Source organism: Ambystoma mexicanum, chromosome 7q, assembly GCF_040938575.1.
Source record: "Ambystoma mexicanum isolate Mex_15411 chromosome 7q, UKY_AmexF1_1, whole genome shotgun sequence".
NCBI lineage: Eukaryota > Metazoa > Chordata > Amphibia > Caudata > Ambystomatidae > Ambystoma > Ambystoma mexicanum.
In genome coordinates, this window is record NC_090941.1 from 515670460 (window position 1) to 515695009 (window position 24550).

Below are 24550 nucleotides of genomic sequence, written 5' to 3' on the forward strand. Positions count from 1 at the left end.
GGCGATGGCTAGCGAGGACGGATTCATCATTCAGGATTACTACTTGTACCGTCTCGACTTCGGGCCTCTGCCCTTCGCAGTAGGCAGAGTGAGGGAAGGTCATAACTTTCTTCTCTTTAGAGAATGCCTGTTGCTTCCCTATCCTTTGTTTTCCATCGCCGGGCTGCCATCATTCCGTATTATGGAAAATACACCTATTAAATGTTGTCCTTCCTGTAATGGGAAGTATCCCTGGAAAGACGCACACAAGGTGTGTAACTTCTGTCTCCGCAGCAACCACCCTGAAAAATATTGCAAGTCTTGCAAATTATTTCAGCCCAAAACATTAAGGACCATAAGACAAAGCACTGGGACCCATCGCGCCATGCAGGCTGAAGCTGCTTTGGACGTGGAGGGCGATCAGGACCAGACCATTTCCTGCTTCCAACCCCAGACTCCATCAGGCAGGCTGGCGGTCCAGCTACTGAGACTACACCCGGCAGCTCAAGCACCCACACTGCACACCACACAAAGCACATCCCCTCCGCACTCCCTCACGACCGACAGTCCACCGCTTCATCACACGCGGTGTCAAAGGGAAGGTCCTCAAAGTCGTTCCTGTCCTCTGGGCCATCACGTTTGCCGCATTACAGGCTCCCAAAACATACATTGAAGTCTGTTTCCGACACCGCAAATACATCTGACCAACTTTCAGGTGCCGGAAAACATGCGTCCAAAGACTCTTCGACGGCCCCTTCGTCTACCTCCAAAATGAAAGAGTTAATTAAAAATCATTTGCCGGAAACTCTCTTAAAGTCTAAGGCGTCGAAAGAGTCAATCTTCAACGCCCCATCTTCTGAAGCCTCTACTTCCAGATCTAAAGAACCTTCTCCCTCCAGGGGCCATGCAACATAAACATCACTCTACATCAGAGAGTACCTCTACCCCTGTTTTCCCAGGTTTCCTTAACTCCAACCAATGGTCCCTGGAAGGTTTGACAAGATAATGCGAAGAATGTCATGCAGAGAATGTCATGCTTTGTAGACTTATTTGAACGCCATCCTGATCGACTCTCCAGCCTTAAAGGTCCCTCGCAAGGGGAGGCAACTGTTGCGCTCACCTGGTCTCTGCGGAAGCGTTGGGGCGCGGTTGCAGCCCTCCCGGGGGTGAGGTTGCTCGGGTCCGACTTTGCCCTCTGCGCTTATGTGGTGACTGGTGGTAATAGTTGATGCTGCTCGGGACTGCTCCTGCGTGGAGAATAGGGGGCGTGAGTATGCCAGCTTCTGCGCCTGATCCCCTTCCAGACCCCTTCTCCCAAACCGTGGTAACCGTGGGATGCGCTGTCCCTGGAAAGCTCACCTGTTGATTAGTTTTGGCAAGCACTCCGTCCTGCTGCTTCTGGCAGGGGCGCTTGTATGATCTGGACTGAGTTCCTTCACTGGTCCCTTGCATGTGGTAGTCCAGTCCTGCTGCAACTAAGCCACTATACTTCAGGTAAGTGTTCCTGTTTGCTTTTGTCTTTCCTCGTCTGTTTTTTTTGTATTGTAAAGTTTGTTGTCTTGTGTTGCTGTCCCTTCCACTTGTGACGTTTGCTCTTTTGCTTTCTTCCCTTGAAGGTGATGTTGCCGGCCCGGCAGAAGCTGCGGAGCTCGAGGCGGCAGCCGGAGGGAATGAGGAACAAAGCTGCAGTGGTACAGAAGCTGGTAAGTTGTTAACTAGGGGGCGCGCGGGGTTCATATGCGGCGCGGCCCTAGGACGGATGTTGTAACCTTGTCTTCTTCTTCACAGGGTCTGAGTTCGTGGATGCGGAGTGCGGTGTCGGGATCAAGATCACTGGATGAAAGGAGATGAGTCTGCAGATGAAGCAATGAAGCAACGGTTTCCTGGAGGTTAGTATGCAGGAAAACGCCTGGTTTCAAAGGTAAGTAAACTGGTCCAAGAGGCGGTGAGCGTCACGTTGCACGTGAGTGCACAGTAACGCGAAACACCAGCCTTAAGGATGGAGCAGCTTATGAAGCCATGCCCACCAGGTTCAGCCTGCCTGCCACACCCTGCCACACTCAATGAGTCAGCACATGAGGATGTTCTCTGGAATAATGGCTTTCGGCTCCTGGAAAGTTCTTGTAAAATAAAAGCACTCCTGAACTGAAATAGTGTTCCTGCTCACATCTCTATATGAGCCTGGCGCCAGGACAGCGTCCAGCCAGGGCCCCTGTGTTTATGGGTCCCAAAGGGACATAAATGAGTCAAGTGACCCATTGCCCCCTTCACTAGATGGTGTGGTTTTTGTGTTCTGGGGCCTGTGGCCATGACAGCAGCTAAATCAACCTGCTGCCAAAAAACCACAATTGGACACCTTCCAGCCCAGCACCTCGCAGGACACTTCTCAGGATCTTTACTATATTGACAATTCAGGCTCTGAAGATCCTGGTTCACTAGCGGATTAAGGGGACCAGTATGATCTTGACCAGTATTATAACGATGTCTACATCGTGCAATCTCCAGACCATCATTGTGACGTGACTCCTCTCTAGATAATAGGCTACAGTACAATGAGATCCTCCTAAAAGCTGCAAACATTTTAAAATTGATACACAAGAAGCCCAGGTAGATAAAGACTATGTAGACGATATCCTCAGGGATAAAAAGTCAGCGGCACAATATATACCCCTCCTACAGTCCATTTAAAGGCGCATTCAGCCTTCCCTACTCGCCCCAACCTTACGAGAGCGGTTAACGCCCGTATTCAGAACGTTTTCAGACCAGCCTCCGCTGATCCCTTGTACGTAAGGGATCAAGTAAAGCCTGACTCATCGTTGTTACCACCACAAGAAAGAGGGTGGGCACGCCTTTATCCTCTACTGAGGCCGCTCCTGATAAGGAAAGTAAAGGGATTATACACTGGCCAGGAAAGTGGCTTCCTCGCTGCATACCAAGCAAGAATCGCAAATAACACCACACTCTTGGCTAGTAACAACTGCCATAAGTGGGACGAAATACTCCAACAAATTGAAACCGTTCCAGAGTCATTGAAATCACAGTTCCTGAACACAGTCGCTGTGGGTATGCAGGTGGCCAACTGCATCCTGAACAATAACATGGACGCTGCAGATACTGCAGGCCGTATACCAGCAGAGGGCAATCTTATTAAATGCCATGCCTGGTCAAGACAATCCAGCTTTAAGCAGGAAACTCAAGTCACCCTACCCAATTGAACCGGATGCCTTATTTGGGAAAGCAGTCGAGGATGCACTTAAAAGTGCTAAAGAACAGTACGGCATCCTAAAGTCCCTGGGACAACTAACAAACAAGCCCTTTGTTCAAAGAGGTGCGTTCAACACACAGCAGTGTCGAGGACAACGTTCTCAACGCTTCTCTACCTAAAGTCAAGGTGGACAAACTTCATCTTGGGGTTCCTCGCAAGGGCAGTCCTCTCAAAATGGTCCAAGGGGCTACAGAAGGTCTAGAAGTAGAGGCACCTCTGCAGCCAGGTGCGCAACTCCCCCCAAAACAATGAAGCCTTGCTCCAGATCCCCTCCCATGCCTCTGCAGTAGCAGGTCGCATTTCACAATTTACCCACGCATGGGAGGGATCACTTCAGACAAATGTGTACTATCCACCGTGATGGGGTGCTACTGGATAGAACCTATACAAAGACCATCCAACCACCTGCCAAGACAGAGGAAAACAATGCAGGAGGAACAATGCATTCTGCTAGAAGAGGTCAAAGCACTGCTGAATAAGGACGCTATAGAAATCGTCCCGGAAAACCAGGTGAACAAGGGTATCTATTCAACGTACTTCCTTTTGCCAAAGAAAGACCCATCAATATGCCCTGTCCTAGACCTGCGCCCTGCAAACACATATGTCAAGCCACAAAAGTTCTGCATGACAATGTGACATACAGTAATCCCCTTACTGAAACAAAGGGACTACATGGCAACATTGTATTTGAAAGATGCATACTTTCATATTTCAATGTTCCCAACGCACAGAAAATGTCTGCGTTTCAAAATAACAAATCAACACTACCAGTCCAAGGTACTCCCCTTTGGCATAGCCTCGACTACAAGGGTATTCACCAAGGTATTTGTGGTAGTAGCTGAGCACATATGCAGTGAATCTATCCCAGTGTACCCTTATCTGGACGACTGGCTGATGGAGAATCCCCTCAAATTTGCAAGCAGAATACCCGAAGAACAATCAACCTTTTGTTCCAATTGGGGTTTTCAATCAACGAGAAATAATAAAGCCTTGTTCCAAGACAAACCAAGCAGTTCCTGGGAGCTATCATAAAGACAAGAGGGTCTAGTCTTCCCCTCAAATGAGAGTTCAAAACATGCTGCTGCAGATGCCTCATTATCTCACCAGTGGCCAAATAACCGTACGCAAGGCAATGCGCCTGCTTGGGACGATGGCTTCGTGCATTTATCTAGTTCCACACACACACAGCTGCACATGCGTCCAAAGCAGGAGTGGTTAGCGAAACAATGGTCTCGGGCAAGCAGTCAGTGGGACGATCTAGTGGTTGTTTCCCTAACCCTAGTACAAGCACTTCCCTGGTGGTCCAAGGAAGATCTATAAATGGAAAACCTTTTCACAGTCCACCAGTTCAAGCAATACTTGGAGCAGATGCCTCATTCTCCGGATGGGGAGCCGATTTATCTTCACCACACAGCGCATGGCCAGTTGATACAGATCACAGTCCAAAACCAGATCAACCTTTTGGAGCTGCTAGCGGTACTCGAAGTCCTACAAGCTTTTCAACTGCAACCAGCAGGTCCCACAGTGCAAGTCCTCACAGACAACACCACTGCCATGTTTTACATAAACAAGCAGGGAGGCACAAACTCTGTTCAGGCTATCCGAAAAGAATTGGAAGTGGGCACTCAAGCGGAACATGTTCCTAATCTCTCAACATGTTCCAGGGGAACTCTAGGCTCTACCAGACTCTCTGAGCAAAAATCCTCTACCCGAGAAGCACGGGTGGCAACTAAACACAAACATTCTAGACCGTCTTCTCCCTGTGGGGTTATCTTCCTTTAAACTCGTTAGCCACTAACCTAAACACACAATGCCCAGACTTCGCATCCAGGTTTTCCCAAGCAGAGTCCAAGGGGACCGCCCTGTGGTTGAGCTGGACCCCCAACACCACTCAGCAGGATAGTGCACAAGATGCACCAGGAACAAGACACACTAATCCTAACAGCCCCTATGTGGGAGCAAGACCACCATGGTTTCCACATCTGCTCAAACTGGCGATGTGCGAACCGATCAAACTCCCGTGCCTCTACAACATGCTATATCCCAGCATGGGGGGGGACGGGGACAACACTCCATCCACATCTTCAATCTATGAACTTGGCAGCCTGGCTCCTGAAGTCAGTTTGGACACTTAAAATGAACTCAAAGGTGCATAGATATCCTCCAGGAGGCACTTAAACCCAACACCAGGCACTGCTACCTCAACAAATGGAAAAGATTTGTGATATGGTGCTGAAGAAAAGCTTTAAATCCAATTGAATGTACCCCCATCAAACATGTCTCACTACATGCTCTACTTACTAGACACTGGGCTAGTATTTAACTCCATCAAAGTTTGCCCAGCGGCTCTGTCCGCGTACAGCACTTCACAAAACAAGGTGTCCTGGTAGAAAGTTCCTATTATAGGCCTTCATGGAGTGAGTAAAGAGACTTTACCCTCCCATTTTCCAACCCGCCACCAGGTTGGGATCTTAATGTTATACTCTCGAAGCTCATTGGTCCACCCTTTGGGCTTATTCAGAAATCCAGCCTCAAACACCTAACCTGCAAGACAGCTTTCCTAGTAGCCATCACCTCAATAAGATGGGTGAGTGAGCTACAAGCATTGTCAGTGCAAAACCCTTTCTTTGTTATCCACAAGGACAAGGTCGTACTTGGAACATCCCTGGGCTTTCACCTAAATTCAGATCCAAGTTCCATGTTAACCAGTCCATTCAATTACCCACTTTTCTTGAAAATCCATCCAACACCACTGAGAGCAGCCTCCATACCCTGGATGTAGGGGGGGGGAGTGTTGTACTATGTAACAAAACAAAACCTCTAAGAAAAACAAATCAACTGTTTGTCTACATAGCACCTGGCAGGGAGGGTGATCACATCTCCAAATGGATAGTCAAGTGCATACAGCTCTGCTATTCTGTATCAAAGAAATCCCTGTCTTCCACACCAAGCGCTCACTCTACCAGAGGTACAGGAGCTACTTATGCTTTTATTGCAAACTTCCCTCTAGACGCCATTTGCAAAGCAGCTACTTGAGTTCCATACATACCTTTACTCAGCATTACTGCATTAACACACATTCTAAAGCAGATTCACAGGTGGGACAAGCAGTGCAAATGCATCTATTTACACTGTACCTTCTTGCAACCCCCCCTCCTTCTCCACATACTGCTTGCTAATCTATGCATAGCATGTGATCTAAGCAGATCCACACGCCTCGGAAGGGATACATTACTTATTGTAATCTTATTTCTAATGCTTGTATCTGCTTAGATTCACATGCGCCCCCTCTTGGAGTAGAAAGTGCATAGATGTCTCTTGTTGCTGTTTTGCTATTTATCTGCTTTATTACATCTGTACTCGCGCTACACTTCATGCTACCAGAAACAAAATCTGAGGGACCTCGATGCGTGAAGGACCATGGGTACAATGGACGTCACACCAGGGATAGTATTACTGACCGGCCCAGTTGACGTCCCTTTTTGAGTATCGAAAACAAATAATGTAAGGCCCTCTGCGACTACCACTAGATGTCAGCCTATGCATAGCATGTGAATCTAAGCAAATGCAAGCATCAGAAATGAGTACAGTGAGTAATGTATCCCATACACAGTACATTGTAAAGTTACAAGATTTTATTGTTTATTCTTTTTTTTTTTTTTTAGTGTGGGGCAGTTTTTAGGGCCACTTTTCTGAAATAAAAAGAATTTGAATACAAAAGCAGTGGGTTAATATATAGAGAGGGACCGATGGACCAGGAAAAGGGGGGGGGGTCGCACCAGGCTGGGTGGACTGTTGCAGCTAGGGCAAAACGTGCAATGAGCAACAATAAAAAGAAAAACGTTTAGATTGCTAAAATTAATTAGTGCAGTTTTGAAAGGATGACTGGCTTCTGTTTATTCCAGCAATCGTACTGATTTCTGTATTGATGCATGTGCGCCTGGTTGTCCTCCACAGTAAGATGTAAATGTCAAAGGCCACAGGTGCATGTTCATAGTGCACATTGGCAAGACCTATTTCTTCGCTCGTTGTTTCAATGTTGGCTAACACTGTAGCACATAAGCCTTTGTTCTATTGCAATCTGCAGCCACTTATCATGATTCCTACTTTCCAGTGAGGTTAGACTTCATTCATTTTATTTATTGGTTATTTGTAAAGCGTCTGTACTAGAAGTGTTTCAAGGCTCCACAAAACAAAAAAGGGTGGGCGGGGGGAGAAGAAAGAACCAATAACTGTCCCACTAGGCCTTTTGTAATTCTGATCATGGAAGAGCAGTAAAAAGAAGTGCAGGGGGAGGGACTAGAGAGGGGGAGAGGTGTAGGTCGGGGCAGAAAGGGAAAATGCTGGGGTGGGAGGGAGGTGTGTGGCAAGAGGAGGTATACAAGTGCAGGGGGGGGGAGAAGAGGGCCAATGCTGCTAGGCAAGTGCAATGGGGAGGCCAGGTGGGCTAGTGCCAGGGGAAGCAGGGAGTGAGGACCACATGCGAAGCGCGAGGACAGGGGTGGACCAGGCTCGATGGGGATGCACATCCTGCCAAGATTGTCAGGGGAAAGGGGCCTGGAAGGGCAAGTGCAGGTTGTGGGGGGTGAGGGGGACCCAGGAAGACAGGGTGCTGCGGTATACTGTGAGTGGAGGGCCTGGTGCTCTATGGATCTCAGAAGGGACCAGGCAGCCAGTCAATGCAACGGGGGGGGGGGGGGAATTAGCATGGGGGGAAGGGAATGAAGAAGAGAAAAGTTGGGTCTTGAGAATCTTCCGGAACTTAAGGCGATCAGGCAAAAGCCTGAGAGGGACAGGGAGGCCGTTACAGACGGATGCGCCTGCAGAGGAAAGGGATCTACGCCCAACCTATCTGCTTGTAGTAGCGTCTGATCTGCAGAGACATGCAGCTTGATGACTGAAGGTCTCTAAGAGGGACTTATTTAGGGAAAGAGTCGGGTGTAGTGGGGTCCCTGGCCCCAGAAAGCCTTGTGGATGATGCAGAGGGTCTTGAACTTGATCCTCGCAGCCACCAAGAGCCAGTGGAGATATTTCTGGCCTTCAGATATGCAGTCCCTGGTCTTGAGGACAAGAATTAGTCTTATTTATTTATTAATTCGCATTTGTTGAGCGCACATCAGACCGAAGGCATCGTGGCGCTAGTTACAGTGTTGCTTATACTTAGTTACATACAGTTCATGTTCGTACGGTTACATTGGACGAGATATGATTTTTTTACAGATATGCAGGAGCAGCAGGAGCACATGAAAACGGGGTTAGTTGAATAGGGCAGTTTTGAGCTTTTTTTTGGAAGGAGAAGAAAGATGCATCAGCTCTGAGTTCAGAAGGTAGGGAATTCCAGAGTTTAGGTGCGAGGAAGAGGAAGCCTATGCCTCCTGCTTTGGTTCTGTTGATGCAAGGTATTGCTAGTTGATTCGTGTATTGTGCTCTTCTTGGTCTTGTGGATTGATATCTACCTATCGTGTCAGATAAATAAGAGGGAGCTGTGAGGTTGATGCATTTATGGGTGGTTGTGAGAATTTTGAAAGAGATACGGTCTTTGACTGGGAGCCAGTGAGCTGCCTTTCTGGCTTGTGTGATGTGTTCTCTTTTTGGTATGCTGAGGACTGCTCTGAGAGTGTTGTTTTGGGTTGTTTGGAGCCTAGATAAGTTTTTTTGGGAGGTGCCGGCTAGGAGCGCATTACAATAGTCTAGTTTGGCTCTTATAGTTGCTCGGGCGATGGAGAGGCAGCTATCCTTGGTTAGGAATGGTTTTGTTGCGTTAATGAGTTTAGTACTCCGTGCTGAGGCCGAGACTATGGCGCTGACTTGTTTGTCCATGGATAGCGTTGCATCTATGTGAACCCCCAGTGTTTTGACTGAGGATAGGACTGGGATGATACAATTGTCTATGTTGAAATTGATGTACAGTGGGTTGAGGTTGGAGAGGGTGGATTTCTGTCCTAGAATGAGGATTTAGGTCTTGTCCCTGTTCAAGCAGAGGCCGTTGGTAGCCATCCATGCTTGTATGCTAGAGTAGATTTGCTGTAGGGTAGAGGCGTCTTGGTGATAATTCCCTGTCGGGGGGAGGAGAACCTGCGTGTCATCGGCGTAGTTTGTGTAAGTGATCCCCAGCGCGTCTAGTTTATCAAATAGTGGCTTGGTAAATAGATTATAGAGCGTGGGGGCAGTACAGGAACCTTGTGGCACACCACAGTGGATGATGGAGGGTGCTGCATGTGCTGTGTTGGAGAACACTTTCATCGGTCTACCCTCTAAGAATGATGTTACCCAGGATGCTGTGTCATTTGAGAAGTGTGCCGCGTGTGTCAGGTGACTGGTAAGAGTAGTGTGGTCTACCAGATCAAACGCAGCTGAAAGGTCAAGGAGAAGGAGGATGGCGGGCTTGCCTTTGTCTAGGATGTTGGTAATTTCGTTTTTTAAGTCTAGAAGGGCGGTTTCAGTTGTGTCCCTTGCGGAACCCAGATTGTCTTTTACCTAGGATTGCGTTCGAGTCTTGCAGTCCTATTCTGGATTAGTTGAAGGGGACAAAGGGAGGATTTAGGCACATTGAGGAATAGTCTGTTGTAGTAGTCCAGGCTGCAGAGGACCAGAGCTTTGGAGACATTGAGTTTCTATATGTCTGCTGCTCCAATTTTCTGCTTAGATTCTTCAACTATTGTGAGTTCATTACAAACAGTGCTCAAAATTAGGATTGGATGGGCTGGAATCACAAGCAGTGTCTAGGTATCCAGCAGTAAATGGTCACCAGGAGCTACCACTAGGGAACAAGGAGCTATTGTATAGCGTTACATGATTTGTCCTGGGGGAGCATAATGTAGCTCCTGATGACTGTTGGTTTTAAGCTCACCAGTCTCTTCTACATTTATTTGAGTCACATTCTTGAAATAATCAGACTGACATTCATTGTTCTAATATAAATCAATTATAATTGTTGGTAACCAATACTCAAATCAAAGAAAAACTGAAATTTAGTTTGGGAGGGCAAACCTTTTGCGATGTTCTGTGGCATAGTCTGGGCCCTGGAAACAAAATCTGGAGCTATTCCATGCCATTGCATTGCCAGCACATTCAATGTCAGATCTTTCACAAATTCAAAATCCATCTGCTGGAAGATTGGCTTTGCCACCCACTGTTTGCTTCTTTTGGTAAACTCCTTGTTGTAACGAGGAATCTTGAACATTCATGCAGTGTTTACTTTTTCCCTTCCAGCATTCTTGTGTACAAGTACAGCTGGTCTTGTTCTGGCCTCCATAACGTCTATGACAAAATGCAGCCTTTTAAGCCTGTAGCTTAGGCACATATTGGAACACCTCCGAATCTCCAGTGTGGCAGAACTCTGAGTCCCCTCATGTCTCTTAAAAGCGTTTTATCATACACTATCTTCTCAAGTGCTGTGTGAGGAGGGGGGTCTGGAACCATTCACCTTTTCTTACGCTCCTGCTCTTGCTCAATGGTCCATGTGCACATTTGTGGAAATGTTCGTTTTCTGTCCAACCGTGTATGTTGGAACATTGGTGCATCAATGAGTGCCATTTTGCAAGCAGAATACAGATCCAGCTCCACCAAAGATGGTTGCTGATAGACTGAGCAATTTAAAATGTTTTCTGTAGCCTTTTTTTCCCCCTCAGCAGCTGTGTTTTCTTTTATTGATTTTGTGACGTGCCATACATCATTGTCTTGGAACTGCTCTTGCATGGCCTTGGCTATTGAAACGTGCATGTCAGTGGCTATCGGGTCTATTTGCATTCCTCTGGATGTCAGAAGTTGAATGGATTTAATGAAGCCATATTTTTCCATGGCAACAGACGATGTATATTCAGATACTGAACTCACAATTTTTTTGGGTTTTCATATCTTGGAAGTGGTAAGTGCAGTATTTAGCAGAAAACCTGGATTGTCACACTGTCCATCACCAGCAAGCCAGAGCCATTTGCCAGCGAGAGCATTGTCCATTGATATCAGTTTGAGTGCCCATGCCTGGCTGTTAGGGAGAATTCTCATCTATGGCTAATTTCCCTCACCTAGTGAGTCCCCCAGCAGCTTTGCTGGACTTCTGGAGTTTATTTTTTTCCACTGGTAAGAGTGAGAGCTTTTCCCCCACTCTTACCTGTGTTTTGCTATGTGTTTCCACCTGTTTTTGTGATTGCGGGTTCTGGAGTACACCACTTCAGTAGCCCCCTTCTTTGTGTGTGTGTCACACAGCACCTTCTGTGCAGTGGCACAGGGTTGTCGTTCAGACTCCCGCCGACTCCATTTCTGAGGCGACTACTGTCCCCCAGAAAAGGGTAAAGTTACCATTAACTTTACTTAGTCAATCTACCACAGATCCAGTACACCCCATCTTCCATGGAGTACTGGAAAGGGTTAATTCGTATCCCTTTTTATCTGTACCTCCTAGAGCATTGTTTCGCTCTTTTAACATTCAGACATGGCTGGTGGCAGTGGTATCTACCCTAACTTTCTACCACGGTTATCTTATATAACCGTGGTAATATTGTAGGCTATTGTGTTAGCCTAGAACTTAAATCCGCTTGACCAAATCCTTTTTTCTTTTGTCTCCGGTGCGGTTTATTCGCCTTTTTTTTTTTTGTTAAACTCCTTGTGTTTTGCTATGTGCGGCAAACCTGGTTTTCCTTCTTTGTTCGCTGACTTTTGGCGGGCTTCTACCTAGAAGCCCTCCTCAAGGCGCCTGGGTGTATAGGTGGGCTGAATGTGAGGGAGGGGTGTAGTCGCCCCCCCCTGCACAAGGTATCCTAGGAAACCCAAGTCGCCCTTTGTCACGATTGGTCAAGGTGGTTGTCCGGGCTGGACAACGCCCTTGCTGAGTGATTGACAGCCAGGCTGTGTGAATGGGGTTTTGCTCATAAAAGGCAGGTCTCTTGTGCTAGAAGTCAGAGAGTCGCCACTGGAACTACAAGGAACCGAAGAGAAGCGGAGAGAACGACTGCTGCTGCAACTACCCCATCCTGGTGAAGCCCTGCTGCAGTCCTGAGCTATCTTGACTTCAACGACTCAGAGAAGATCCAATCCGGAGTCTTCCCTTGAGCTTGGTGGGGATAACCAGCTCATCTTCTACAGCTAGAGCCGCTCCTTTTTTTAAGGAGCGCACCTTTTATTCCTCGTTGCTGCTGCCGGCTTCATCCCTGTGTGGTGCAGACCCCCTTCAGACGTCCTCCTTCACAACGAAGCTCCAGGAATCGTGGGTCTGCGGGAAACCACTAGGAACAACTGCCAGGGCACCAGCTGCACCGTTGGAACAAGGTATTGTGTTCTCCTTGAGGAAACCTTGGGTGAATCCCTTTTCTTCATTTCCAAAGCTTGCCATTGTCTTCCCTCCTTCTTATAACTTTTGCTTCCGAACATTGACAATATCGAAGTACTTTTGGCTACTTTGAATCTCGAACTATCTGACTGTGTGATCCTCGGCAACAGGCCCCGGTGTCTTTCGGCCCTGGCTCCGGCCCTTTGACTTTTGAACTCCTGTCTGAGTCTTTCTTGATTCTGCCTGCCTAACCAAAATATTGCCTGTGATTTTTGCCTCCAACTCCCTCTGGGTATCTCAAGTGCTAAGTGTGTGTTTACCCCGGTAGCATTTCATGTCACGGATACGCGTTTAGTTAGTAGACCGAACTGTCAAAAAGTGATCGCAATTGTATTCGCGGTAACGTGTTTTGTTCATAACACCGGTGCATTCAACACGGGTACTTGCCTTGAGACTTACTGTACAAAGTGAATTGGTTAGTTGTAGTATATTTAACGTGTGGTGTTTACTTGAGTTTAATAGAAGTGTTGTGTTTATAACGAATGGTTTAAAAATAAATGTACTTATATTTTTTACCTGAAACCTTGAGTCAGTGTTTGCTTGAGTCACAGTAATTGTGGTCCCTTTGTGTTATCTCTGCTACTGCTCGTATACTCTTGAAAGCCTGGCTGCTCCGCTACTGCTACCACTATAACTTAGTAGTACAGGCTTGTACCAAAGTTAGTATTGCCACCTGTCGTCTTAATTGTGTGTAGTGGTCCCTAAGGGCATTGCACAGGATTCTGCCTAACACTGGCTAATAGCGCGGAACAAAAAATCCTTCCGATAATTGTAGTCAGTGGTCGAAGTGAGCAGGAGCGGTTGGGAGCGGTGCTCCTCTACTCCTTTTTAATTAAGTTTTACTGTTCCTATACTTTTTATTTGAAAAAAACTGTTCCGGAATGGTTTCATTTTAAAAGTGTAGGAAGAAGTTGAAACTTGCACTTTCGGTGCACTACGCTGAATGTTCCCTTTAAAAAGCAGGTGCATGTGTTTGGGGGTTTGGATTGTGTTTGGGAGGGGGCATGGAGGGGAGTGGGCGCAGGCCATCAGGGAACATAGTTCCACTACTATTTTTCGTACATTTCGACCATCGTTGTAGTACTGTGTTTTTGAAAATAACTAGAGTCCCACAAAGTTAGATTGTACTGTACAAAGTAAATTTCCCAGCAGGCACTTTTCCAAGTATAGTTTAAGCAGACCAAGAAAATGAGTTATTGTGGTGTGCACAGCTACCCTTGATCTTCAGGTTGGTGCCTTTTGACTACACAAGTAAACTTCACCAATGGCTCCCCCCAAATCCTCCTACACAATGTATGATCACATTTAATCATTTTCATAGGCTCTATCAAGCAGCAGTAAAACACAATGTATTTTGGTTCCTCGATAGCCAATCGTCCAGAGGTACAGTGGTTTGCAATTTCATGGTGGTGGATAAGTCCTCAACACTAGGAAGAGTGAAGTCCACATCACGAGCACAATCGTCAATCATTATTGAAGCTGCTTCGGTTATTTCTGTGTGTGATATTTCCAATTTGTCCACATGTATTGGGGGAAACTGGGAACATTTTCTGTTTCTTAGTATTTTCGTTAGAGGGTGTGGATTGTGTGAGCGGTTCTGCAAGCAATTCTGAAACATCTTCTGTGTTCTCTGTTTCTTCTGGGTGGCTTTGTGTGCTGTAACGATGATCCAGGGTTACTTTCCATGGGTCACTGCTGACCTTCAATTCAAATTCCGGCCACTGGACACCTGCATCATGACACTGAATCTTGCGAGGACCATGCAGAGCCTCAAAATGTAGCTGCTCCCAAGAACGGTTTGGCAAGCGACCTCATTAATTTGTGTAGTTGCTCAAGTCTTTATGCTCCACTTCTTCCTAGCCCTCAAATCGAAGAGAATAAAAACATGCTTAATTTTATAGTACACAACAGAAGTGTAATATCAATGAAATAACTGACAAAAAAAAAAGTTAAACCTTTATTATTTACCCTTGTTTTCCGGAATTTCCTTAAACTGTCAAATTGGATTTGCTGACCACCCGACGAAGCTGAAAAACATTTTGAAATTCTATGCACCTTTTAAATGTGCTCTTCCACTTATACATAAATACCAAATACTATGGAAATCATTAAAACATATTAACTAGCAGTTAAAATGGATAACTGATATTTTGCAATATTTTATGTACAACTCTTGTCCATGTGTTTCTTCAATTTCGACCACTTGTACAAAACAAAACATTGATTAAATAGTTAAACAATTTATGGTTAAAATCTTTGATCTCACAAAGTACATCTGGAGAAAGTTGACATAAATTCAAACACTGTGTACATGTAACATTTTAAAAAGACATGTGAAAACTGTACCTGATAACCTTCAGAGATGTCGCAGGGAGATGGTGAGAGAACATCCTGCAAAACATTGATTAAATTGTGGCCTCTTTAATGCGTTATTTTGTTTCACCGATTCCATTTCCGCTAAGCAGCTAAAAGTTTATTAACAAAAACATACTCGTACATGTAGTGAAAGGGTCTGTTATTCAGTGACAAAGTACATTTTTCTGAAAGCTTACTTACATTGTTGTATGTAGTTCTGGGATAAATACATCAAGGTTGTTGATCTAATGCTTTGCAATTTGTTGACAGTATTGCAAATTATAAAAAAAGTTATTTTACATATAAAAAAAATATTGTTAATCAAGAACTATTGGTATAAATCAATACATTATCACTTCTCCTACCTCATCTTCCAGAATGGTAGCAGTAGAAGGAATTTTGGGTTGGTCACCCGGAGTTACCATGATGGAACCCAGACATGGACTCCCTGCTCACTGTGCTCAGAGAGACACAGCTCCACCTCACTGAGGCCCAACAAGCCTGAAACAGATGTATGGGGTTACTGTTGGTACTCTTGTTCAGAAGGGAATTGTCATAGCATTTCGGTGCTGGACTGCCCATGTGGGCAGGACAAAGATTGATATGCAAATGGAAATTTCCCATCTGTGAACAGTACAGTGAGCAAAAAGCGTGTGCTGCAAACTCTCATCTCAACGTGGGAAAAAAACCACAGAACAGGTTATCATGCCATGTTCTTTCTGGAGAGGAGCGCCTGCTACCTTTTTTGCAGTAGAAGAATAGTACGTTTTTGAAGTTCCAAGCTCTGCCTATATAACAGTAATTGTAATAATAAAGATGTAACTTCAATAAAAGTAATTACATGTAAAAGATGGTCGATATTGACAAAGAAGCCTACAAGCCATTTTGTATCAAAACCTAATATTATACATCATAATCAATATATTTGAAGTTTAACTTGAAAAAATACATATTTTGTATAGTCGCATCTGAAGGAATATTCTAAACAAAACTTGCAAGTTGAGTGAGGTTGATGTTGACTGCCATTGATAGTGCAGGGGTGATGGATGTGGATGAGGCAAACACGTTAGGCCGGTAAACATGTTAAAGCACACCAATCTTTTACGAGACTCTTAGACATTTTGTAAGTCAACAACACGTCCAAAAATCTAACAACTGTTCCGATTAACTCATTTTTTATTTAGTTTGTTAAAGTGAATGGCAATGACACTAAAAATTATACGGCTGCAGTCGAGTAATGGTCTGTATAAATCAACGGTATTGTCTGTGGTCACTGGGGAATTTATCATGAATGGCTCAACCCACACAGGCAGGTATTGCTCTTCTAACGTGAAATTTGTCTGCCATGAGTCCACCTAGTAAAGGCATGATATGCCACAAGTCTGTACCACCTGTATAAGAGATACAGAAATAATTTACTTGAATGAACCCAATAATTGCATTTTTTTGGTTTGCACTACCTTGTAAAATGTAAGTTATTGTTATGCTTTAAAAAGTACCTTTTCTTGCAAAGTACTGAGAATATTTGTGATTTCAAGTAGGGATCAATCACTTGTCCCCCTCATGCACTTACTGTTAGGGTTGGCAATGAGTCTTTTCTGACCTTTTCTTCGACTTCGCAGGACTAGGTCAATAATGTTGTTTAACAGCTCAAGTCTTCTTCCCCATTAGACCCGGTCCTTTGGATAAAAATGAAGGATCTTGGCGCCAAGTTGGCACCACTGCTTACTCTCGCACTTAATCATTCACTGAACGCTGGCTCTATTCCATCAGCTCTTAAATGGGCTTTTGAATTTCCGCTCCTGAAGAAGCCTGCCCTAGACCCTGCATTCCTGGGATATTTTCGACCAATATCATTGCTGGTGTTTTTGATGAAGGCACTGGAAGCTATAGTCACCAAACTCAGACATTTTCTTGAGGTGTCGGCTATTATTGATGTCTTCCAGTCGGGCTTTCGCCTAGCGATGGGGACTGAATCAGTCTTAACCTCTGTCCACAATGACTTGATCATGATTCTGGATCAAGGCACAGTGGATCTGCTAATTTTATTGGACCACTCCATAGCACTTGACACAATTGACCATTCTATTCTGTGTCATCGCCTGGAAGAAATTGGTATTGGCGGTTCAGTCCTTCAATGGTTTAAGTCTTTCCTGGCTGACCGGACGCAGATGCTCTCTTCCCCCTTTTTTCTGCTCCTTCTCCTTTGACCCGTGGAGCCCCTCAGGTTTCAGCCATCTCTCCTCTGTTATTCAGTATTCATGTTCTCCCTTTGGCAAAATTGATTAATTCCCTCAGGTGTTGTTTTTAAGCTTACGCAGATGGTGCACAACATTTCTCCAGCATGGGGTCTGGCATGGATTCACATGCTCATGAATATTCCCCGTCGTCAGGCTGGGAATCCTCGGTAAAGAAAAAAATCAGTATCAGTTTCGTTTCTGATCTGTCTTTCTTAGTAGTAACCAATCACTGGTTTCTGGGTCATACTGCCCCCAGCCAATGACTGCCCTCTCCCTAAGCCCCGCCCCTGGCAGCCATCCTCAGATTTTTACCACACGTTCAAGTGTTGGCTTGTGCTATAGCTCTCGAGCTTTTATTGCTTTTTGCGCTTTTTCAAAGAGATTTATCTCATTTTTCGGTTAAATCGAGCCTCAAGCTCCACCTTTTCTACTTACGATCAACGGGGACCCGTTTCGGAATTTTCTACGCCTCTTAAGGGTGAAGTTTTCATCGAGCTACACTTCTTGGAGGAGGATTCCAGAAGTTTCTGACGCCTACCTCATGGACATGGCCCAGCAGAAGGGAAGCTCGACACCAGGATCCAAGCTGTTCAGGAACTGCCCTGGATGCAAGTTGCAGAATGTGTTCAAGGAGGACGAGCATTCGAGATGCCTCTACTGCCTCCACGAAGACAAAACTCACGTGGAGAAGGACTGCGTTTTGCATGAACATGTCGGACCGGACTATGAGGGATCATCGGACCCGTCCAGCCAACTGGCTGGAAGGCAAGAGCCTGTCAGGTGAGAAGAAGTCAGAGCGGTCTTCTAAGTCCTGTTAGGGCGTCCCGGCAACGGGGATCGCAACAGAAGGCAAAGCAGTGCGAGTCCGCGGGCACCGGGAGCACTGAACGGTCTGGCTCCTCGGCTGCCAGGCAGGGCGCATCCTCACCGGCGCCATCAACCACGAGCCAACGCTCTGGCTCGGGGAAGAGGAAATCCGAGAACCCGGCTAAGCTTCTGGAGAGGCCCCGGTCGATCTCGAAGGAACCAGCCCAGGGGGAGCGAGGCGGTGACCCACTCCTCCGCCAAGGTGAAGGCCGCAAGCAAGCACAAGGTGGTGAAGGCCTTGATTCACCTGGCTAAGGCCTCTGTCGAGGAAGTCGCTACGACCCTGGCGCAGCCTGTGGAGGCTACCCCAGTGGAGGCGACCTCGGGGCCCAGAGTTTCCCTGCAACCACGGAGGGAATCCTCTTTTCAGCCCATCGAGAAGACCCCCGTGAAGACCCCGGTGGAAAAAGAGAGGGGGTGGGGCCGGTGGCCATTACGGACACAGCCTCCGAGGAGGAGCTGGTTGAAGTCTTGGAGGGCCTCGACAAGAACGTTGGGGAGGCCCGGTCCCACGGGAGGGATCCCGATGAGGAGGACGATGAGAGTGGCGCCGACGAGGTTCCAGTGGAGAAACCATTGCGCCCGTCGCATCCTGAGCTGCAGGACAACTCGGCCATTTTTATGCAATCCAATCCTTATGCACCGAGATAAAGACGAGATTGCCTCTACCCCCGATGGACGACCCTGAGCCGGGCTCGTCGGGAAGCCCTCCAAACAAGTGGTGGAGGATTCATCCGGCCCCGCCTTGACAGCCCTCGCGGCCCTCTCAGCCTTTGTCCCCATCTCCTGTCTCTGGGGATCACACGGGAACAGATACGGCCACGACAGGGACAGATGACGAAGGTAGTGACGACGGGACAGATCTCCCATCACGGCCTCCTCGGACCTCCCCGCCCGACGAAATTGGCGCCTTCCACGCCATGATTGCCAGGGCATCCAAGCTTTTCCAGCTCTGCCCCGAAGAGCAGAAGAAGGAAGGCTTCTTCTACCAATGGCGCGAGGCCAAGAGGAAGACGGTCCTCGCGTTGCCGCTGCTAGATGACATCTGGGACAAGGGACTTGCGCTTCTGAAGAACCCGTCCACGACGCCTGCCAAGAGGGACCGGTACGAGAAGAAGTACCGGGTCCCCAATGCCGCCCCCCTGTGCCTGAGGGCACAGCTGACCCCGGATTCGGTTGTCTCGGCAGCAGCCAAGAAGAAAGCGGGGGGGGCATCGGCTTCATCTTCAACTTCCCCACCAGACGGCGAGGGAAAGAAACTGGACGCCATGGGACGACGAGTCCTCTCGTCTGCGGCGACGACGATTAAGGCGGCCAAAGCCCTAGCGATTGTGGCCCGCTACGACAGGGAGTTGTGGTACAAGATCGCCCCCCCCCCCCCATATTGGACTTCCGGACAACAAGAGGGCAGAGGCCCTGGCGATGCTACAGGAAGGTGAGGTGGCGTCTGACCACGCCATAACGGTAGCCACGGACATTGCCGACGCCGGTTTCCTCCAGTTGGGCAACAGCGTTTGCCTTAGATGGCAGGGGTGGCTCAAAGCTACGGATTTCCACCAAGACGTGCAAGCAAAGGTTTTGGACATGCCCTTCGATGGGAACAATCTGTTTGGAAAGACAGTGGATGAGTCACTGCAGGCCATCAAGACTGACACAGAGACAGCTCGGGCCTTGGGAGTTCTGCAGCAACGACAGCTGCCCTTTCGGAACTCCAAGGATTCGGCGGCAGCTCCTCGACGTACCGTCAGGCGGCCCGCTCCGCATTGCAAGAAGCTTACAGGGGACGAGGCAAGTCAGGTGGATCTCACCGTCGTCGCCAGGGAGGCCAAGGCGGCAAGGCTGCTGCCAAGCAAGACTGAACCGGCCGTTGCGTCGGGCCCCCACCGAAGCACCCCAGTGGGAGGCCGTCTGACGATGTTCATCAGCGTGTGGGAGTACATCTCCGCTGACCGTTGGGTGCTGGATGCCCTGGCCCACGGGCACACTCTGGAATTTCTAAAGTGCCCCCGAATTCCTCCCGTGGCCAGGATGGAAAACCACGTCCCTCAACTGCTGTTAGAGGTAAGGGCGATGCTCAAGAAAGGAGCCATCGAGCTCGTCCCAAAGAGGCTCCGGGGCTCCGGAGTATACTCAAGATACTTCCTCGTCAGAAAGAAGACAGGAGGATGACGTCCCATCCTGGACCTGCGTCGACTAAACAAATACATCAAGGCACAGAAGTTCCGGATGGTCACCCTCCAGCATGTGCTGGGCCAGCTGGAGGAAGGCAACTTCCTATCGTCGTTGGATTTGGAGGATGCATACTTTCACATCCCAATCCTAAAAGGACACCGAAAGTTTCTCAGGTTTGTGGTCCAAGGACGGCACTACCAGTTCAAGGCCCTCCCATTCGGATTGAAGTCGGCGCCCAGGGTATTCACCAAGTGCCTAGCGCCTGTGGCGGCGCGGCTGCGCCTGCAGGGGATCTACGTCTACACCTACCTGGCCGATTGGCTTATCCGAGCGGGAACAAGGCAACTCGCCATCGAACATACAGCGAAGACTGTCCGGCTGCTCACGGACCTGGGATTCTCCATCAACGTCCCCAAATCCCACCTGGTTCCGTCGCAGGTCGCACTGTTTCTGGGAGCCAGGCTCGATACAGTAGCGCGATTGGCCTCGCCGTCGGAGTAAAAGGACGAAGGCCACCCTGGGCAAGGTGCAGCGTCTGCTGGCCACGGAGGTGGCCAGGGTGAGGTCCATCAAGTCCCTTCTCGGGATGATGTCCTCATGCATCTACCTGGTGCACCTGTGCAGGCTTCGGATGCGCCCTCTACAGGAGTTCCTCGACGCCCGTTGGATGCAAGCGACGGGCAGCTTCGAGGACAAGATCTCACTCAACGAGGTATTCCGGGTGGGGCACCCGCGCGCATCTCGCGGCGGGCACAGATTTTCAGACCCCAGCACACCAGGTGACGACGGATGCCTCCCTGGAGGGGTGGGGAGCGCACACCGGAGATCTTCACGAGAGAGGCCTCTGGCTCCCAGAGGAGAGGATACTCCACATCGACATACTGGAGCTCCGAGCAGTGTTCTGGGGCCTCAGGTCGTTTCTCCCGTCTCTCAAGGGCAAGGTGGTGAGGATCTTCACCGAAAACACCACCACCATGTTCTACATCCGGAAGCAGGGAGGAACAAGATCCCCAGCCCTATCCAAGGAAGCCCAGGATCTGTGGCACTGGGCCGTTGCCCTGGGGATGTTTCTGGTACCCTTTCATCTGGCAGGGATAAACACCATTGCCGACTCGCTGAGCAGGGAGCTGCGCTCGTGCAACGAGTGGGAACTGCGTCAGGATCAAGTGGATCGACTCTTTCAATGATGGGGCAAACCCCAGATCGACCTGTTCACGACGGTGACAAACTCCAAGTGCCAGAGGTTCGCCAGCAGGTTTCCCCAGCCGAGGAGCATGGGCAATGCTTTCTCGTTCCCCTGGGACGGCCTGTTCCTGTATGCGTTCCCTCTGTTGCCGTTGCTACTGTGACTCGTCAACCAGCTCAAGAGGTCCCGGTGCAGGATGATCCTCGTCGCACTGGCGTGGCCAAGGCAGATCTGGTTCCCGGACCTTCTGGACCTATCGGCGTCCCCACCAGTCAAGCTGTTGACGGACGCAGATCTTCTCTCCAGAGAAGGAGGCGCCATCCTTCATCACGACCCAGAGTTGCTGAACTTGCAGGCCTGGCTCCTGCAGCACTAGAGTTTGGAGGGTACAATATCCCGGCGGAAAGAGGTTCTTGCAAAGGCCAGGGCGTCCTCAACTCTCAAGTGCTACGGACACAAGTGGAAGAGGTTCTCTGTCTGGTGTCGTGCACAGAAGATTAACCCTCTACGGATTACGGCCCCTCAAGTGCTACCGTACTTACTGTCGCTGGCCAAAGCTGGACTAGCTCATGCTTCCATCAAGATACATCTGGCAGCGATTTCCCGATACACCAGAACTACAGGACGGTCATCCCTGTGGTCTCATCGCCTGGTGAAGGAGTTTATGAAAGGACTGTTCCGATCATTCCCGCCGGTGAAGACCCCTGCCCCGGCGTGGGAGCTCAACGTGGTGCTGACCAGGCTCATGGGTCCGCCATTCGAGCCTTTGCATTCGGCTCCGTTGAAGTTCCTGTCGTGGAAGACAGCGTTCCTTGTGCCCATCACCTCCGCACGACGCGTGGGAGAGATTCAGGCCCTATCCTGCAAGCCTCCATACTTGACTTTCCACGAGACGAGGGTGGTGCTCAGGATGCACCCCTCCTTCATGCCGAAAGTGCCGTCGGACTTCCATCTCAACAAGTCCTTGGTGTTGCCAATTTTCTTCCCGTCGCCTTTGTCGCCGGCCGAGAGGACTTTGCACTCGCTGGATGTAGCTAGAGCGCTGAAGTTCTACGTGGACCGAACAAAGAGTTTTCGAAGACATCACAGCTGTTTGGTAACTTTGGACCTGTGAACCAAGGGAAGGCCCTCTCAAAGGTTTCCATTTCCAGATGGCTCTCTGGCTGCATCATGCTCTGTCAGCGGTTGGCAAACCGACCGTTGCCCGGCCGTCCGAGAGCCCATTCGACCAGAGCGATCGCTGCTACCACGGCATACTTGTCTGGTGTGCCCCTGCTGGACATCTGAAGGGCTGCTACATGGAGGTTGACGCACACCTTCACGAGATTCTACTGCGTCAACCGGGATTCCAGGGAGGAGTCCAGAGTCGACCAAGCAGTGCTGCGCAACCTGTTCGCCTGAAGGTGGGCCTGGTGAGGAGGTAAGAGTTGCTTAATGTTGAGTCTAGGTAATGCTTAATGTTGAGCCTTTGCCACCTCCCGTGGTTGTGCATGTGTGTACTGCTATGTATTCTTATATTCATGAGCATGTGAATCCATGCCAGACCCCATGCTGGAGAAGGAACAAGTTACTTACCTGTAACTGTTGTTCTCCAGCATGGATTCACATGCGAACCCTCCCTCCTACCCTTCTGCGGCTCTTCACTTGGTCATACTGCCACTTTACGTGCTACCAAATCTGAGGATGGCTGCCAGGGGCGGGGTTTAGGGAGAGGGCAGTCATTGGCTGGGGGCAGTATGACCCAGAGACCAGTGATTGGTTACTAAGAAAGACAGATCAGAAACGAAACTGATACTGATTTGTTTCTTTACCGAGGATTCCCAGCCTGACGACGGGGAATATTCATGAGCATGTGAATCCATGCCAGACCCATGCTGGAGAACAACAGTTACAGGTAAGTAACTTGTTCCATTCTTAGAATATATTGTGAACAGGGTATAATAGCCTCTCAGCTTAAAAACTGTGTAGTAGACATCGACGGCTGGATGAACACTTGGTTAAAACTAAACTCTGAGAAAAGGTTATGGTTCTTGGCTGTTCTCCAGCTGCCTGCCCAAGCCCTGTGGACTAAAGACTTCTGGCCCTAGTCAGTGGGCCCCCTACCTATGCTTGTCCATGCGGTGAAAAATGTAGGAATCAAAATCATCATCTCTCTCAGCATCATCCCAGGTTAAGGTGCGATGTAGCCTGGGCCATGCAAAGCTTAGACTGTTGAGCAAAATCCATCCGTACATTCCATCTGAGTTTTGGAGCCTGGTAGTCTCTGCATCCATTTCAGGGACTCTTGATTACTGTAATGCTACGCTGCTTGGCCAGCCCAAGTTTCTAAAACCGCATTTACAAGTTGTACAGAACTCTGCCTCCCGCCAGGCTGCTGGCCTTCCAAAATGTGCCCATGTCTCTCTGGTACTTCATTGGCTGCGAGAATTAAATTTAAGACCTTGTGTATTGTTCACCAGGCCTGTTATGTCCTTGGTGCACAGTACCAACGTGAGAAACTCATTAATGCCCCCTCGTGCGGGGTGGGGGTGCGCTTTTTCGGTTGCGGCTCAGGGTCTGTGGAACTCGCTTACCCTGGCATTGTGCGCCATTGACACCTGGCCTTTCTGAAAGTATTAAAAACGTATCTCTTTAGCTAAACCTCTCCTCAGTTTCCCTGCTTTTTTTCTTTTCTCTGGTGATTACTCCCCTGCTGGCTTTGAAATCTAAAGCACCAAGATACCCTTGGGTCATAGCCATGCATAAGTCTTGCTAGCATAACTTAACAAATTGTGCTGGCTGGACTGCACAGCTCTTGTAGAGTTTCTGCGCTGGGAACCGGGGCTATTGGCAGAAGGCTCATCCCTTGCAGACTATTTTTTGAAGCCAGAGTTTGAGAAGAGCTTCCAGGTGGTCTTGTGAATGTCATTCAAATGTATTGCGGAGGATGGTACTTCCATTCCTGCATTAGGCCATGTCCCATTGAATGGCCGGGTGTGTGATGGTTAAGGATTCCTTACTCTTTTGCTGGTCCTGCAAGTACTGAATTGCAATAGTGCGTTAATTTTTATTAAGACTGTTGCGGGCATCAGTGGTCCAGTAGTATTCAGGCATGAATGGTAGCATTTTGAGGTTAGGGTGTTGTTCATGTGCTTCCATTGTTATGAAAATTATGAGACACC

The 24550-nt window shown here is 48.4% G+C and overlaps 1 protein-coding gene across 3 annotated transcripts in view; it reads left to right on the top strand.

Annotated features, from left to right (window-relative positions):
* ESD (esterase D) overlaps positions 1-24550 on the top strand; it is a 376126-nt gene that overhangs the window by 75382 nt on the left and 276194 nt on the right. Inside the window, exon 2 of one of the 3 annotated variants that reach the window (XM_069639903.1) lies at positions 16118-16237. The exons of the other annotated variants lie outside the window; for them this stretch is intronic. Coding sequence (XP_069496004.1) covers positions 16122-16237 — 116 coding nt within the window. The 5' untranslated portion in view covers positions 16118-16121. The remainder of the gene's footprint in view (positions 1-16117; positions 16238-24550) is intronic. 3 annotated transcript variants of the gene reach the window in all.